This window comes from Siniperca chuatsi, linkage group LG16, assembly GCF_020085105.1.
Source record: "Siniperca chuatsi isolate FFG_IHB_CAS linkage group LG16, ASM2008510v1, whole genome shotgun sequence".
Lineage (NCBI taxonomy): Eukaryota > Metazoa > Chordata > Actinopteri > Centrarchiformes > Sinipercidae > Siniperca > Siniperca chuatsi.
The window spans coordinates 9034247-9051359 of NC_058057.1; the positions used below are offsets into that span (position 1 = coordinate 9034247).

General features: G+C 39.7%; 1 protein-coding gene across 1 annotated transcript in view; it reads left to right on the forward strand.

The window, feature by feature from the left end:
• The first annotated feature begins 3294 nt into the window (after positions 1 to 3294).
• sptlc2b (serine palmitoyltransferase, long chain base subunit 2b) overlaps positions 3295 to 17113 on the forward strand; it is a 21492-nt gene continuing 7673 nt past the window's right edge. The window contains exons 1-9 of the mRNA XM_044170071.1: positions 3295 to 3566; positions 6926 to 7120; positions 7589 to 7743; positions 8540 to 8688; positions 9466 to 9590; positions 11096 to 11189; positions 11731 to 11836; positions 13013 to 13232; positions 15698 to 15824. Of these exons, the coding sequence (XP_044026006.1) occupies positions 3423 to 3566; positions 6926 to 7120; positions 7589 to 7743; positions 8540 to 8688; positions 9466 to 9590; positions 11096 to 11189; positions 11731 to 11836; positions 13013 to 13232; positions 15698 to 15824 (1315 nt within the window). The 5' untranslated portion in view covers positions 3295 to 3422. The remainder of the gene's footprint in view (positions 3567 to 6925; positions 7121 to 7588; positions 7744 to 8539; positions 8689 to 9465; positions 9591 to 11095; positions 11190 to 11730; positions 11837 to 13012; positions 13233 to 15697; positions 15825 to 17113) is intronic.

The following is a 17113-nucleotide window of genomic DNA, read 5'->3' on the forward strand; positions in this document are numbered from 1 at the left end:
GGTGCAATAGGGAGCCGGGAAAACAGTTAATTATAGATCCTCAGACCAGTTGAGGAATCGAACAGTTTTTGCAGTTATCTGTGTAAATGCAGGTGTTCAGTCATCCAGGTTATGTGCAGGGCCCGATTAAGATGCCAAGGGGCAAAAATCTGCTATTAGCCCTGCACAAAAGAACATTAGTGGAGCTCCTTAATTTTTGGGTGAGGAACAAAACTGTAATGATGCTGCAGCTATTGTGCATATTTTTCAATTTTTTAAGAGGATAAAACCTTTTGGGACACATTTGTGGAAACAGCATCTAAGATTAAAGCCTCGAGCTGCTAGGCTTGCTGGGCTAAAAAGAACTTAAAACTTAAATTCATCAGGTGGCCAGAAAGACGACTCCAACTAATGTTGTTTTGTGTCTGCTGGATGTCGGCAATTGTTTGCTGACACGTTCGCCCATACCAACTTTAGCAAGCGAGGCTCATTAGCTTGCTGACGTTACCACTGACTCCTACAAGACGTTACATTTCGTTGTTTCAACAATTTCTGAGTCACTGACAGCTCCCACACACTCAGCGCTGTGTTTGTCCTGCGTTATAGTTAGCGTTAGCTGTCACGGGTCCAGTGCGGTGAGAGCAAATGACCAGACTTTCAAAACTCACAGCAGCCAGTAGTCCTGTAACATCAGTAAGTTCCTCTGTATTCTACACCTTGATTCGAGTTATGCATTATGGCAAAGGATTGCAAGTTATTCTCGGCACTTTCCCCAGTTGTTTAATACAGCCTTGTTCATGTGATATGTAGCAGTTGTAAAACAACGGAAATGATGTTGCTAAGATTATCTGAGAGATCTGAGATCACACCAAGAACATACACAGTGCACAGTATTAGTCAGTATGATTTTCACAGTCTCATCAGAATGAATTCCAGTTATTATTAAAGCTCTTTGCTCCTTGTCTGTATGAATGAGAGCAGATCCTCTTTCCTTTTAACCCTGCTTCTGATCCTATTAAAGCTGGATCCTTATCACCTTTATCAGGGTTGGAATGGATGGGAGCTTAACTGCCTTTGTGCACACTGGCCAGACTAATGTTTCATTATCCCACACTCAAGGTTACAACCTTGAAAGGAAACAAAAGGGAATGGCTTGAAAATTTATTAGAGAATGAAATCATCAGATGTTATCATTAATGTCTTAACACTGAGTTTCACACCAATGACACCAAACACTGAACTGTAACCCACGGCACCAGCAGAACCTCTCATCACAGGTCTGTTAACAGACAGGGCTCAGCCTTTGTGTGGCCCAACAGTGCCATCTAGGAGGTTGAAAGTAGGAGTAGGAGTAGAGTTAATGTTACTTTTTAAGAGTCTGCACAGCATTTTTCACTATCTCTACATGAAAGAAAGAAAAGAAAAAAATCACAAATCCATGCAAATAGTGGAGGAAGGAAGAGGCGTGGCCATGCTGCCTTACAGGTGGAGTGTTATACAAACAACAGCACCTTATCTGAAACACACGCAAACACAGCAGGGGCCGTGCTGAGAGGCACGTTTCACCAGACCACGTTTACCAAACAGGAAGAGAACAAGAAGTACAACCTGGAGGTCCACCGCAAAATCCGGGCCGTGACTCAGGAAACTCTCTTATTGTTGTTGCATTCTCTCACACCAGAGGTCTTCCTCCTGCTCCCCATGCACCTGGAATATCTACACTGGCAGCCCTCTAATACTGTTGGACACCATGAGGAAATATATTATATTATGGCACTTTTCAGGTGCTGTGAGATGGAAGATTATTTTGTTTACATAGCCTGATGGGGTTCAGATAAAAGGTCTGATGTCACAGATTACAGTTTAACACCAAGGCCACGGGCTTATCAGTGACATGTTATGTTCATTTTATGTTAATGGTCAATTAAAACATAATGGTCACATAATCCACTCAAATATTTCATAGCAAAACACAACCACAGCGCTAGAGATAGAGATACAATCCTAAGATACCCACCCCTACAGCTGGTTTGGCTTCACCCTGACTTTGGGAGGATGAGTTCAAATCCCTTCACTATAAACCTTGTTTAACCGATGTTATTTTGTGATTATTATTTTAATGGCACTCACAAAAATGTGAAGGAAAACTTCAGGCCATCGCACTTCCTTCATCAGTGAGCCTATTTGTTTCACTTTTTTTTCTTGCAAATGTCCGAGTGTAATGTGACTACAGCCTGTGTTTTTAAAAAAATAAATATTGTAATGATAATAATCTAAAATTATGGAAAAATGCATAGTTTTTAGTCAAATAACATCAAATTTACTGATATTACTCTTTCCAATAAACCTTGCATTGGGTTAGTCACTCAGTTCATTCAACTCGAAGTGGCGATGAGGTCTTAAAATGTATGGAAAGGGTCTTAAAAGGTGTTAAATTTAACTTCAGGATTCCTGCATATACCCTGTACATGGGTGGAGACCGTCCAGTGTAGCTTTGTCATCCTTCCACTCCTTTTTTCCCTTGCAGGAATCCCCTTGGAGACAGCATTGACCCTTGTTTAGCATCTTCCCAGCCCCGGTGAGAAATAGCTACACTGGAAATGGGTATTCAACTGACGCCTAAACAAAGGTTATTATGGGTTATTTCCACGGGCTGGGCTTTAGGACGTACCACGCTGATGAGAGGGCGACGCCTAGCAAAGAGTGGGAATTAGGATAAGAGCTCTCACACTGTTCAACATTAACATGCCATAAACATTATCGTAAAAGTACAGCTCCTGTGAGGAGTTGGACTCCTCATTTTATTGTTGAGTGCTAACGATAATAGTTGTTGTTTCATCTTAACATGACAACATGCTCAGATTTAACTGTTAAGATGGATAACCCCCACCCCCATATGGTTATGTTAAACTATACACAATCCTAAAAAATATCATGTAAACTCAAATAATTTTTGACGTAATTTCTGCAAATTTTAATTCCCTAGATGATCTACAACTGCCTGCAATTAGTGAATCTGTTATTCATTTATGTACTGTTTATTTCTAAGTTAAATTTACGTTTTAGAAATTCAGCAATCAGCCTTTACAACATCTACCATGTGTAAATCTTTTCTTGTAGAATATCCCCGAGTTGCTAACCCCCAAAAAAAAATCCCCACCAGAGGCTTAGTACAAAGGACATGATCTCAGAGTCCTCAATGTTTTCTACAACCCTGGTTGGAGTTATGAATTTTTTTATATAGACGATCTTTGTAAAGGAGTAACAGCGTTAACCAATGAAACTACTCAGGGGCGTGGATTTCCGGCAGGCTCGTCGGTCACAGTGCAGAGTGGGCGTTTAATCCGTCTTCTCTTTCAGCTCATACATGACTTCATGATTTACGTTACACAAGTTGGGCAACTTCAAATCGTGAAATTTCCAGTCAAAGTCGGCCGACAAAGATGACGGAAAGCTCAGCGAACAAGCTGCTAAACGGAGACGCCTGTCACCGGACCTCAAATGGTAGAAAATCGAGTAAAAATGGCTTCGTGAAGAACCATTGCCTGTTCCAACAGCCACAGAAGTATCGTTGCCCCAGGGAGAAGGTAAGGCCCAACCGTCAACTGCTCGATATGGGAGGGCCATAAACAAGCAATGCTGTGTGTAGTAGAATAGTTTGAATTAAGAAAACGATGTTAGCTCATGTGTAATTCATTTATTTTTTCCGTGTATATATTGCGGCTATAACTTCTTGTTTTGGAGTATGATCTATTTGCAAGCACACGAAAAGTGTGAGCTGCGGTTGTATGATGGCAGCCTAACGTCATCTCACAAGTAAACGGTCTAACATTAGCTAATGTATCTAGTTTGGCTTATATAGTTTATATTAACGGCCTCTGCCTAGCGTTATTTCCTAGTTTAGCGGTTGGTCCCAATGCGACATATTTCAAGCTAACGTTAGCTAGCTGTTGCCAATTGCTACCGGGAATCTAATACTTAAATACTTTCTAATACTTAATTTCCAATCACGCGGATTTAGAAATACTTAATATTATGAACATTATGGTTTTAAAAACGCAAATTTAGCTTGCAACCAGTAGTATGTACTATGAAGGCTACACTTATTTTTGCTCACTTCTCTTGTTTAGTGGTACATGCCACCTGATCAAGGAGGATTGTAGTGGTGACTTTCTCGTAACCTTACACCCTGTTGTTTGTGTGTGTGTGTGTGTGTGTGTGTGTGTGTGTGTGTGTGTGTGTGTGTGTGTGTGTGGTGAAGTTAGACCGGTCTCTGTTTACACAGACTCTAGTATGAAGAAGACCAGGGCCCTGTTGTGTTATTACCAGAAAAGAGAGAGAGGAGGGCAAGCCTGCTCTTCCACATGACACTTTAGCAGGAGAGGAATGTCTCCAGGCTTGGAAAGGGTGTGGTTCCCTCCTAGGGTGGAATGAAAAGCACCAAAAACACAAGAGTGTATGTGTTTGTGTAGTGGTGGAAGTGGGGCGCACACACACACACACACACACACACACACACACACACACACACACGCCTTTGTTTTTTTCAGATGTTTAGGTTCAACACAGAAGAGAAAGCAAAGCATCCACACATACTGTGTATACTGAAAGAAATGTACTACCTCTTTCATATTTGGGATCATCAAATTCCAAACAGATTTCAACATACAGTGGATTTACACAATTAGGTCCAGATGCTACGGCTTTCATGCCAATTACATTCTTATGCATATAATGTCTCCATCCTGCAAGAAGTTAAGGCAGAGCTGCAGGTCACATCACTGCTGATAACACTATCAGATGTTGGTCCGATTCCCAGGTGAAATAGGGAGTAGGCATCAGTAAACATAAGTAAATTAAATATTTGGAGCCACATGACTAACACATTTTATTTATTTTTTTTACCATGGATTATTTTTTATATCTCTTTGATGAACTAGGCCAGTATATGTTGATTTATTTATTTTTTTTAAATTCAGTGACGTGAAACAGAGTGTTTGGCCCAACCCGAATGATACTGTGAACAGTATATGAGCTCTACTTGTTCTTGATAAGGCAACTGTAACTGAGTTAGCTGCACATAGACCTATGTTTGCATGAGGAACCAGGGTGTGTACGAACTCTGTCTCTTGTGGCTGTACCTTCAGTGTTTCTGAAATCAAAATGGTCAAAATGGGACTGGCCTCTGTCTGTTAACTCCTCACAGGACAAGTACAGTATTCAGACCATTTTACAGTAAGCCTGAGTCTCAATCACAGACCAGTAACAAATGTCCTCCTGCATCTGGGTCCTCCTTATCGAGCTAGCCATAATCCCTGTATGGTGAATATAGGAAACATGGTTAGAAGCAGGATTTTTGTGAGCAGGTAGGAATAAGTGATCTCATTAACAGGTTTCAGCAGGGATTGTAGTGTCAATAATAGCTCAGTAAAAATGGTCAATGAATTGATGAGGCAGTTAGCGGGGAGAGGACTCGCTCACTTATTTACTATAATGTGAGACATACAAAATGTGCAAGCTTTTCTTATTGTGTATACAATGTAATACAATCATCATCTCTTGAGCTGCAGAGCAAGCATGTGAAAGAGCAGATTTGAGAGTTTGTTGGTTGGATGCTCCTCTGGGGACAGTTGCTGTGCTGTCCAGCTATAAACAAATAGCACAGGTCTTCTCAGTCCCTGTTTGTCTACAGGTATAAAAGATAAAGCAAATATGATCAGTCAAGCTGTATTTAGCTGCTGTGGTTGGCATCAGTATGCAACAGTCTCTTTGAGCGGTGTATTTGGATGTAAATGTGTTTTTGTGCTCACTGTTTGAGACAGTTCACAAACCATGGCTTCTGGTCTGCTGGTCTTTCAGTGCATTTTTTTTAACTTTAGTGAAAGGGACCTGTTTGACTGGCTTGAAACACACACACACGTTTGTTTCATTATCCCAGTGGGGGACAGTCATTGTCACAAAATGCTTTCCCTTAACCATCACAACTAAGTGCCTAGCCTTAACCCTTACCCTAAAACCAAGTCTTAACTCTCAAAAAGCAGTCTCTACCCATAGGGACCTCAGTTTTTGTCCCCACGGTGACATGTCAGGTTAAAGTCCCCACCGGGATATAAGAACATGAAACACACACACACACACACACACACACACACACACACACACACACACAGTGCATTGCTCTCCTGTTCCCTGGCTCAGAGGTATTTCTTGGAGAAGCATGACCGGTCACATGCGGGTATGGTTGCTAAGCTGCGGGCCAGAGCGTGTAATAAGTGACCACCCTCATTTGTTTAATGTTGGTTTTGTAGACAGCCAGTCCAGCTTGAAATGATGCTAGTATTTTTTATTTATTTATTTTATTAGCTTTTGTGGAGCTCCTCCAATGTGTAACCACATTTAATATGGTCCCATAATCCAAGATCAATATTGCTATTCATAAAACTCAATGAATTAGAACCCTTGATTGATGGCCATTTTACTGCCCACTGGCCCATGGGGGCCCGGCATGGTTAGGTCTCCATGAATTAATGTGCTTATTGTAGCTTTTATTAGGTTCCTAACTCTCTTTCCACAAAGAACACAGTTTTAATAAATCAGCCCTGCTGTCGTCTAGTGTGTGCCCAGATTATACTGGATTGGTCTGGTCTGCTTTCAATCACAATTTATTGGGCTGCTTAGTGTGGCAGACGTAATGAGTAAACAGACTCGAAGCGTAGATAAACCATTACCTTTTTAAAGGAGAAACCACCAGCTGGAATGTTTGTTTTTTTTGTTTTGTTTTTTTTTTCAATAAAGTGGTATGATTTACTCCTAAATCTGCGCCTTGGTCTTAGATGTGCTTGGGGGAAAATGGTCTTTGATTTTTCTCTGTGCTAAAATGTTTTAATTTCAATTGTAACTGTACCTTGTAGAGACTTACACATTCTTTTACTTTATTGTCCCCAAGAACCAAAATGTCACACACAACTCCAGCCTGTACAAGAAGCCTTTTTTGGAATCATTCGAGGAGACTCCTCTCCTGGTGGCCGTGCTCACCTACATGGGCTACGGCATCCTCACCATCTTTGGCTACCTCCGAGACTTCCTTCGCAACTGGAACATCGAGAAGTGCCACGTGGCTCAGGAGCGAGAGGAACAGAAGGTAAAGTAGTTTTTACATTAGACCCTTTTGAATGCAGGTTGATTTAAAAAAATTTAAAAAACCCAAAGTGAAACCATTCAAGGCTAATTCAGGGACAGAAAAGTACAAGCCATCACTTAAGTCAGACCAATCATTTCAAGACTTTGTTCTTATGATACTTGATGAAAGGTTTTCCCTTAAAACGGTCTTGTTTTGTAAGCAGAGGTTGCAAGATAAAACTTTACAGCACCACGTTAAAGATTTCACCTTTTGATTTTTACATATCTAATCCTACAAAAGAACTGTGGTACAAGTCATGTCCTGCTACATTAGCTGCCACAGTGTTTCACATGCTCTGGCACACCCACTATTTCTGGTTCAACAGTAATCATTGACTGTTGCCCTTGTCTGCCATTGAACAAAGATAGCTCCTTTGGAATTTAATCAACTGCCTAAGAAATTATCTACACTTTCCCATTTCCCCTGCAGGATTTTGTCCCCCTCTATCAGGACTTTGAGAACTTTTACACCAGGAACTTGTACATGAGGATTCGAGACAACTGGAACCGACCCATCTGTAGCGTTCCTGGTGCAAAGATGGACCTGGTGGAGAGAGTTTCCCATGACTACAATTGGACCTTCGAGTAAGTTGCTGCATTGTATTGTGGTTGTGAGTGTCTGTTGTTCCGTGTCTGTATGTGCACAGGGTTAATTTAGAACAAAGGCATTGTACATGATGGCCATTACGCCCCTAGAGGTGTGTGTTTCTGTGCGTCTAGGAAGTTCATTGATTTGCCCTTGTATTTCTGCTAATAAGAGTGACGTAAGCCACAGTTCAGATGGTTATGATGAAAGCACTAGTATCTGTCACATGGCACTGAACAGAAACAGTATACACTAACAAAAGCAGCCCTAAACACACAGTCCTCTACAAATATCAGGTATTATAAATATAATCTGAGATCAATACAATCCAGACAGCACAAAGTTGAAATGAATGGCATATTATTGATTTATTTTTGTATCATTATCTTCATTTTAATCCCTTTTGTTACATCATGGAAATTGAGAGCACCTTAACTCACTGATCTACAAGATCTGCATTACTTCTGTGATATTTTAAGACACAAACATACATTAATATACACAGACATTTAACTTTTGTGAAACAGTTCAAACAAATGGGGAGAGTATATAAATATCTCTGCACAAAAACTGCCCTGATGGCAGTGAAGGTTTTGTCATGTTTTTCTTATTTATCTCACTGGTATATACAGTAAAATATGCACTATGCCAGCTGAATGCCCTTATTATCACAGTGTATAATAACTAGTTAAATGATAACATTGAGCAGGAAATGGTTGCCAGGCAACCAAGGCAGACAGGCACACATGTTGAAGATAATTATTTCTATTAACTGCCTTTCTCTGTCTCTCTCAGGCATACAGGCAAAGTGGTGAAGAGCGTCATCAATATGGGCTCATACAACTACCTCGGCTTTGCTGAGAACACTGGGGCTTGTGCCGATGCTGCTATTGAGTACACACAGAAGTATGGAGTTGGAGTGGGCAGCACTCGCTGTGAGATGGGTGAGGGCCAAGCAAGTTATTTTGAACATAAGATCTTGTTTTTAAAAAGCTTTCATGATTTGTCATCATCTAAGAGCGCCTTTATTATAAAAATGAAGTCAATTCATGATGAAACGGACTTTATTAAACCTCAGCTGGTACTTTAACGACTACTCCCTCTTTTGTCCAGAGGCCACAGGCTTAAGTGGTTTTGAAGGACTGAAAGATTGAGTATGAAATATAGTGATGCATTGTGAAACCTTTTGAAGTTTTAGTCCTTTTCAGTTCAGCACCTAGTTTGCTGAAGCCTCCTTTAGACCTGGGCAGCTAGATTGCATTTCCTTCCTCATAAAACATATGCAAAGCTGATTTTTAAAGAATTTTAAATCCAAAATTGTTTCCATGCATGTTTAGCTTGCAGTCTTCTTCTTCCCTACCTTTTTGCTGGCGCATTGTAATACATCTTGCCGTGTTACCACCACCTGTTGATCAGTGGAATAGTGTGGCACCATTTGTAGGACTGTGTATTGCGTCACACGCGTGCACGCATGGTTGTGTGTCCTCGTGCACATGCACAAGATAAACAAAACAGGGACACAAAAACAGCTCCGTAGTGCTACTAGAGGTAAAAAAAACTACTCGACAGGGACCGTTAAGGAAAGTGGACTGAACTCACTATTCGTTGAACAGGTATAAGAAAACAAATGTGACTTAAACATTTCTCCCATAAGACAACTCTGCAAGTTATAGGGACACTGATGGGAAGTTGTAGTTAAACTGAGATTATGTCGTTTCCAGGGAACCTTGACATCCACGAGGAGCTGGAGCAGTTGGTTGCCAGGTTTCTGGGTGTTGAGTCATCTATGGCTTTTGGCATGGGCTTCGCAACCAACTCCATGAACATTCCTGCTCTCACCGGGAAGGTATGGAATTTCATTCACTTCCTCTGTTTGTTTTTGTTCTCCCTAGAACGTCCTACTCCTCTTGATTTGATTACTTTAAAAAAAATGTTCCCTGTGTTTTTGTAGTTACATTGGCCCCTGTGCCCATACTGTAATTGTATGGGTATGCGAGTGCCATTAACAGTTTTACTGTTATGGGAAAAAACACTGTTTCCTGTTTAAAGTGAAAACAAGCTACAGTTTCTGAGCCTGTTCTACAGCACGCTAGTTTCTGGCCAAAGCTTTCAAAACATTCTGTGCAGGAGTGCAAAGGGTTGGAGAGTGATATTTGACAAGTCCCAGCCACTGTTGTTCCGACCCCAACAAATCACACATACCAGTCCTTACTTGTGTCCTTACTTGCTCTTTTCTTCCCTAACCAATATCGCTTAAACTGGAAGTAGAAATCTGAGCTAACAGGTGTGTGTACTTTGCAAGTCAAAGAACGCATTTCTTGACAACCACATGAGTGAAAAACAGATATGCAGATGGACAAAGCGGGAGAGAGTAAAGACAGTAAAGATATGCCGCCCTTGTCACAAGGATTCATAAATTCTTATCTATGCCTGTCACTTTTCTGCTAGCTCACGTCATTATGGCATGGTATAATTGTGTGTTGTATAACAAGCCTGTTTATTCATTGACCAGAGGAAATGGTGTGACCTGTAAGAATGTTTGGGTGTGTTGACTTTAAGAGGTGGATAAAGTGTCCACAATATTATGATAACAAATATTCCCATCCTGGAAATATATTTGCCTGGTTATGATCAGTGCATGTGGATATCAAACTCTGATTTAAGAAAAATCTTATTTGTTATTCAACCGGTTATTATGGCTTTTAATAACCTAAGTCTTCATTTATTGTTTTCACAGTCTGTACTAACTTTACACAAGGTTATGGGTCCATTTTAGGGTTAGGGTTCTCACAATCACACATTTTATTTGGGATCATCATTTCTCAATTTATTAAAAGTAATAATTAAGTAATAAGTATTATTTACCAAACCAAAAAGAACAGGGCACTTGTATGACCTTGTCCTACTTGTCTAAGGGCAGAAACCATATATGGACATTATGGTGTTTAGCACATTTATTCATGGCAACAGGTGTACTTAGTCACACATTATTAAAGGTTCATGTGAACAGCTTAACCCGAACAAGCCTGGATCATTGGCAATACTGCGGGTATGTTCCAGAAACTTCAATTCAGTCTTCCTCAAAGAGGAATAATCAAAGTCTGAGCTAGAGAATCATTGCTCAACACTAAAAAAAACTCCAGCATGTGAAATCCAGGGGTATTACAATTATGCAAGAAAAGCTCTATAGAGGGTTGAACTTGAATATTTCTCACTGACTAGTGTCTGGCTAATTAGGGATTGCTGCTCTCCTGGTGTAGAAGCTGAGGTCACCAGCTAAGACAATCAAAACTCTGCAACAGTAGTTTAAAAAAAAAAAATCATTATTTTTTTTTTCTCTCCTTGTTTTAGGGTTGTCTTATTCTGAGCGACGAGCTGAATCACGCATCGCTGGTGCTGGGTGCCCGCCTGTCTGGCTCCACAATTCGAGTCTACAAACACAACAGTGGGTGACCTCCAATAATGAGGACCATACCTTTTAGAACAGTTAGATAAAACTGTGACTTAGAGAACAGATAGGATTAATGTGGCTAAAGTGGATCTTTCAACACTATGAGACAGGATTTAGCTGTAATCTGCTTTACCCAACAGGAGAGCAAATACATTGAACATGGGTGTGAGTTCCAGAAAGTTGCTTCACTCAATGCAAATGTTTCTTCACAACACTTGTTCACTTACTTTACTTCTACAGTTCTACATTTACTTCACTACCGCTTTGCCTTTTTGGGGGGGGGGGTATGGTGGGATTTTTTGGGTTCAGGATGAACACACACAGACACACGGTCACCAGACATCGTGACTTAGAGTTATCCAATCAGCAACCACGAACCAGGCAGGCTGACTGCTAAGAAATTACTCTCAATGCTTCAAAGGGTTGTGATCATAAAATATTGATCCATTAATTAAAGAAAGCTCTTGTATTACTTTAGGGGAATAAAATCTATCCTTAGACAACTTTGACAACAAGTCTTTTCTCTTTATTGTAGACATGCAAAGCCTGGAGAAGCTGCTGAGAGATGCTATCGTACACGGGCAGCCGCGAACCCACCGACCCTGGAAGAAAATTCTTATTGTGGTGGAGGGCATATACAGGTATACACAATAATCTTTGTCTCTCACACACATGTACAGTACACTTAAACACACAAACATATAGGCTTGAAAATTGCCTGAGCTAGATAATTAAGCTAACTTAGCTAATAAAGTATCTGTTTCTTTTATTTTATTGTTATTTTACTGTCAGTGTTTTTATACCACTGCTGTATCACATTACACTCTGTTTACTGCTAATTACTTGACACCCACAGTTTTCTGGGTGAGGACTCAATCTTTATTTAGCTTCACTGGTAGTGCTTTTTTCCTTTTTTTTATATATGTACATTTGAGAAAAAGCATGAACATTTTTTTCAAACAGAAAATCTAGTATTTCGCTACATTTTCCCGTGTGATCACCAGCAGCAGAACTGTTACTTGTTTAAGACATTATGGTGTCACAATGCAAAGGTATTGATTTACGAAGCCTGCCATAGGACTTAAAGGCTGTTTTTATGATATGACCATGTCCCTATATTCACTGTAGCAGCAAACTCATTTGCAGTAAAACGATGAAGCACTTTTATAAGATAAGTGAAGCAATATTTCAGCAGATTAGAGTTCAGGAACATTTCTCTACACTGATTTCACTTGATGCCACACTAATGTGCTGACTTTATATAAAATGTAATGAACAAAGACATTTTCTGATGGGACAAAGTGTGAATACCAATTTCACAATTTCTCGTTCAGACGGTTTCTTAGCCATGATGACAACACTCCATTATATAATTTTGTGATATAGAAAATAATGACAATTTGGAAGTATGCCCACTCTCCCTTAAACATAATGTATTCCTTGTTCTTTGAAGTGTACTTACTATATAGGCAATCAATCCTGTTGATCAATAAAGTTCTCAGAGAAACTGCCCGACATACTCGATGCCCTTTACTAATGCAATGTTAATGGAGTCCCTCCACGGGCATTAACACTTACACATACAGAACTAAACAAAGGTTAGGCAGTTGTCTATAGGGTCAACTGCTCACACACTCTCTCAATTACACAGCAGCTTTCTGATGTTAGGGTTAGACTGTGGGTGTCAGTTAGTCTAACATTACTGTATTCTCCATAAAAGAGCTTTTGGCAAAATATGAATTAGGGAGCGAGAAAGCTCATCGCATTCAAATAAACATACATTTGGTTGATTTTTACATCATTTTCATGTCTTGAAGTATGGAGGGGTCCATCGTGCGTCTGCCTGAGGTCATTGCTCTGAAAAAGCGCTACAAGGCGTATCTGTACCTGGATGAGGCCCACAGTATTGGGGCCCTGGGGCCTAACGGCAGAGGAGTGGTGGACTACTTTGGCCTGGATCCCAAAGATGTCGACATCATGATGGGAACATTCACCAAGAGCTTCGGTGCTGCCGGAGGATACATTGGAGGCAAAAAGGTTGGTGAACTCTTGCACAGGTAAAACTAAAGCTGTGAGGTCAGACAGTGGAATATGACACCTTCTCTGTTGTAAGGGACAATGTACCATACTGATTACAGTAGCTGGAGAGCTTAGTCATCCTCTTTAGGGACCGTAGCAATTTCCTGACTGCTGAGACTCAGCACGTTGTGTGTCATTCAGTTTTGGTATTGGTCAACACTGTTTACCACCAATGGGAACGTTAGCTTCCTGTTGTTTTTTCATTTTCAGTCAGAGTAGTATTGCAGAGAACGTTACTTCAGTTTGACTTGGTTAAGAAAAATATAATTAGAATCAGCTTTGTTGCCAAGTAGGTTTACACATTACACAATAAACATGGTAGAAATATAACAAGAAAGATAAAGCAAGTACTGCAGGTCAAGAATCATAAATATAAAATTGACAAGAAATATAAAACAATATTAAAAAAAATATTATAAGAAAAAAGAATAAATACAATATGACTGTTATTTAAATTACAGTTTTTGCAGGGAAGTGCAATGTGCAAAATATTTACATGGGAATGTGCAAAAGTTTACAGTATGAATATACTGTACTATGCGGGGGTGGGTCTGGGCATTGTTGATGAGGGGAGTGTTTGAAACAGTTTATGTCCAGGGTGGTAGGATCTGCACGCCACAGAACAAATACAAATACAGAGCAAATGCAAGCATAAAGATACAAGATGGAACTACATCTTTAGCATCACAAAAAACAGAAATGACTGAAACAAAATAAAGAGTCAGGGTCGCCGCGGATCCTTAGTCTTAAAACGTCTTAAATTTACTTTTAGGTCTTAAAAATGTCTTAATGTCTTGAATTGTAGGAGGGGGAGGCATTAAATTTGATCTGAGGCAGAATGAATGAGCGTTTATTTTTTTTTTTTTTTTTTTTTTTTTCAGTTCTACGCTTGGTAGGTTGTAGTAGTACACCTTTGTGTACAGGCTGTGATCCGTATTTTAACCTAACTTAACTTTGTTGTAAAGCATTCAAACTTGGGATAATGGTAAGCACAGATTCTCACATGAAATCTCAAAAGCGCTATGCTAGCACTCGAAAAAGTAGTATGCCCATCACTGCTACTGCTAGTTTGGCTGTACGTACTAGAGATGATTTGTCTACTGCGAATATGTCCGCTCTGCAGTAGTGGAATGTAAATAAGTACATTTAGGCTACTCAAGTATTGTAACAAATTTGAGGTACTTCTACTTCACTTGAGTCTTTTACTACTACTACTACTACTTCTACTCCATTAATGTTACATCTCAGCATCAAATATTGTACTTTTTACTTCACTACATTTGTCTGACAGCTTTTAGTTACTATTTTTCAAATGTTTTTCATACCCATCCTGTCCAGTGTAAAACTATATATCTCCAAATGTGGTGATTTTTTTTTTAAATGTTTGTTTGTGATAAACTGAAGGATGAAGTGTTCCTTTTATGGGTTAAGATAAATAAACTATTTTAAACCCCCCCTGGATTAGCTGGAAAAAGCATCGTCACAAAGCTGAAAACGGTTGTTCTTCTGAGCTCATGAAAAGTTGACTTTTTAGAGATACATGGTTCTCACATTACAGAAGATGATGCATTGCTGTCGATTTAAACTACTCAGCAGTATATAAAGTAGTTAAAATTAGCACAACCTTAAACAACTACAGCAGTAACATGTAACATAATACATTAATGCAGCATTAATATTAATCCAGAAACATCAAATATAATAGTAAAACACTGACTGAGGGAGCATTTTACTGCGGAATGAGTACTTTTACTTTTGAAACTTTTAAGTACATTTAGCTGATAATACTTACAACTTGGTTTTGAATGCAGGACTTACTTGTAGTTGAGTTTTTTTCACAGTGTGCTATTAGTACTTTTTTACTTAAAGGTTCTGAATACTTCCTCCACCGCTGCTGCTCTGGCAAAGCCTTCAGGGCCCGCTGCCATTCATCATACAGTTTTATTTTCATTAATGAGAAGGTATTTATGTTAGCTAATGTGCACTGAATATTTCAGCTATTCAAATTAAATGAAACTCAATAACAGTGTATACTGTAATGTAGTTTGTCGATTTTCTTTTGCTGCAGTAAAGGTATTATATTTTCCTTTTTAGAGGTATTAAAAAAGTCTTAAAAGTCATTAAATTTGTACTTAAAAAATGTGCAGATACCCTGAAAGAGTCTAAAACGTTGTAGTCGGCTGCTTCAGTTAGTAGGTTAATAACAAGTAATGTGATATTTCAAAAATCTGTCAGTTTGAATTGTATTAATACCTAGTGATTTTATCCATCAATGCTGCTACATTGGAACAACTGTCTCTCTTTACAGTTTTTTCTGTCCTGTATCGTGCATCTGTCTTCTGTGTTGGCACGCTAACCAAATTAAATGTATTGCGTCCCCGTTGTTATTGGAAATAAAAGCAACTTTAATATAATTTCGTCAGGAGCTGATCGACTACCTGCGGCGCCACTCTCACAGTGCCCTGTACGCCACCTCCATATCCCCTCCTGTGGCCCAGCAGATAATCACCTCTATGAAGATCATCATGGGAGAGGATGGGACCACACTGGGTAGGTGCCAGAAAATTACACTAATCACTTAAAAGTGCGTCTCTGCATTGGCAGCAGCGTTGTGTAATGAGAAGAGAGGGCACTCTTTTTAAAAAGGCAGCTTTTATCACCATCTGGTCTGAAACATAGAAAGATACATAGAGCAAGTGGAAATGTAAATTTATTTGGCTTACATGCCTTGTATTTGGCATGACCTTCCATCAGTGACCACAAGATGGCAGTATAAGCCTGTGGCTCAGATTTCATTAATTCCTGCAAACCTGAGGTCTGTAGCAGGTGACTGGTCGCCACATTCGTTTTCTTTCTTTCGGCTTTGCCACCTTTTGTACTTTGACTCCTTCCCACTCAGTGTGCTTGTTTACCTTGGACATTTTTCATTCCCAGCCAAGTGATAAAGGCTACTATCTATGGCCAACTGGCAATTATTTACCAGTAAATAAAGGTGTGTTAGGCAGTCTTATCAAACTGTATGGCATGTGTAAACCCATTCTAGATATAATGTAAATGCCACATAGGTCCATAACCTTCATACATTCACAGCAAGTCACTTGCAACTACAAAATTGGATGCAAATGTCAGTAATAGTGATTTATGTTTTAGAATGTCACATGATCTTATTTTTCAAGATTACTTGAGAAAATGTTTTTTTTATTTAGTAATAGTTTGAGATGGTTATTTCAGCTTTTGAGAACCACTTTTGTAAGTGGAACAGTTTCTCTTAAAAGTTGCAGGTGATTTTTTTTTTTCACTACCCAATCTGATAATGGTAAAATAAAGCCTGCAGTTTGATTGTGTCTCTTCAGTGCGGTTTTGCGTATTTGAAGGTCTCTCTGCTGCTCTACATCAGCTTCCTCCTGTCTTTATCTTTCGGGGTGTGCATTTTTAAAACTGATCGGTGGACAGTTCTCTGCGTCTGTTGGATTCAGCCCAGGCTGATGGAAGGTCTTGAAGTGGTGGTATGCTGACTCTTTACCCTCTCCCTTTATGGCTTTCAGATGTGTGTTTCTTTGTGTACGTGTGCTTCTTTGCCTTCACGCTGGGTACAAAGCAGCATGGTGCTTAGGGCCAGAGATCTGTGCAGATCAAACTCTGCTGGACTCATCTCCTACACACACAAACAGATCACTAAGTCATGTTTTTCTTGCAGGGCGGCGCCCCTTTACTCCTTACGGGGCTTGATTGATGCAGTCTCTCTTAAAATGCTGATATAAGATCAGATTACCTTGCTCACCAGTCATTCAGTCATTAGGTACGGGCGTAAACACCTGGAGCAAACTTTATAGTGTGAC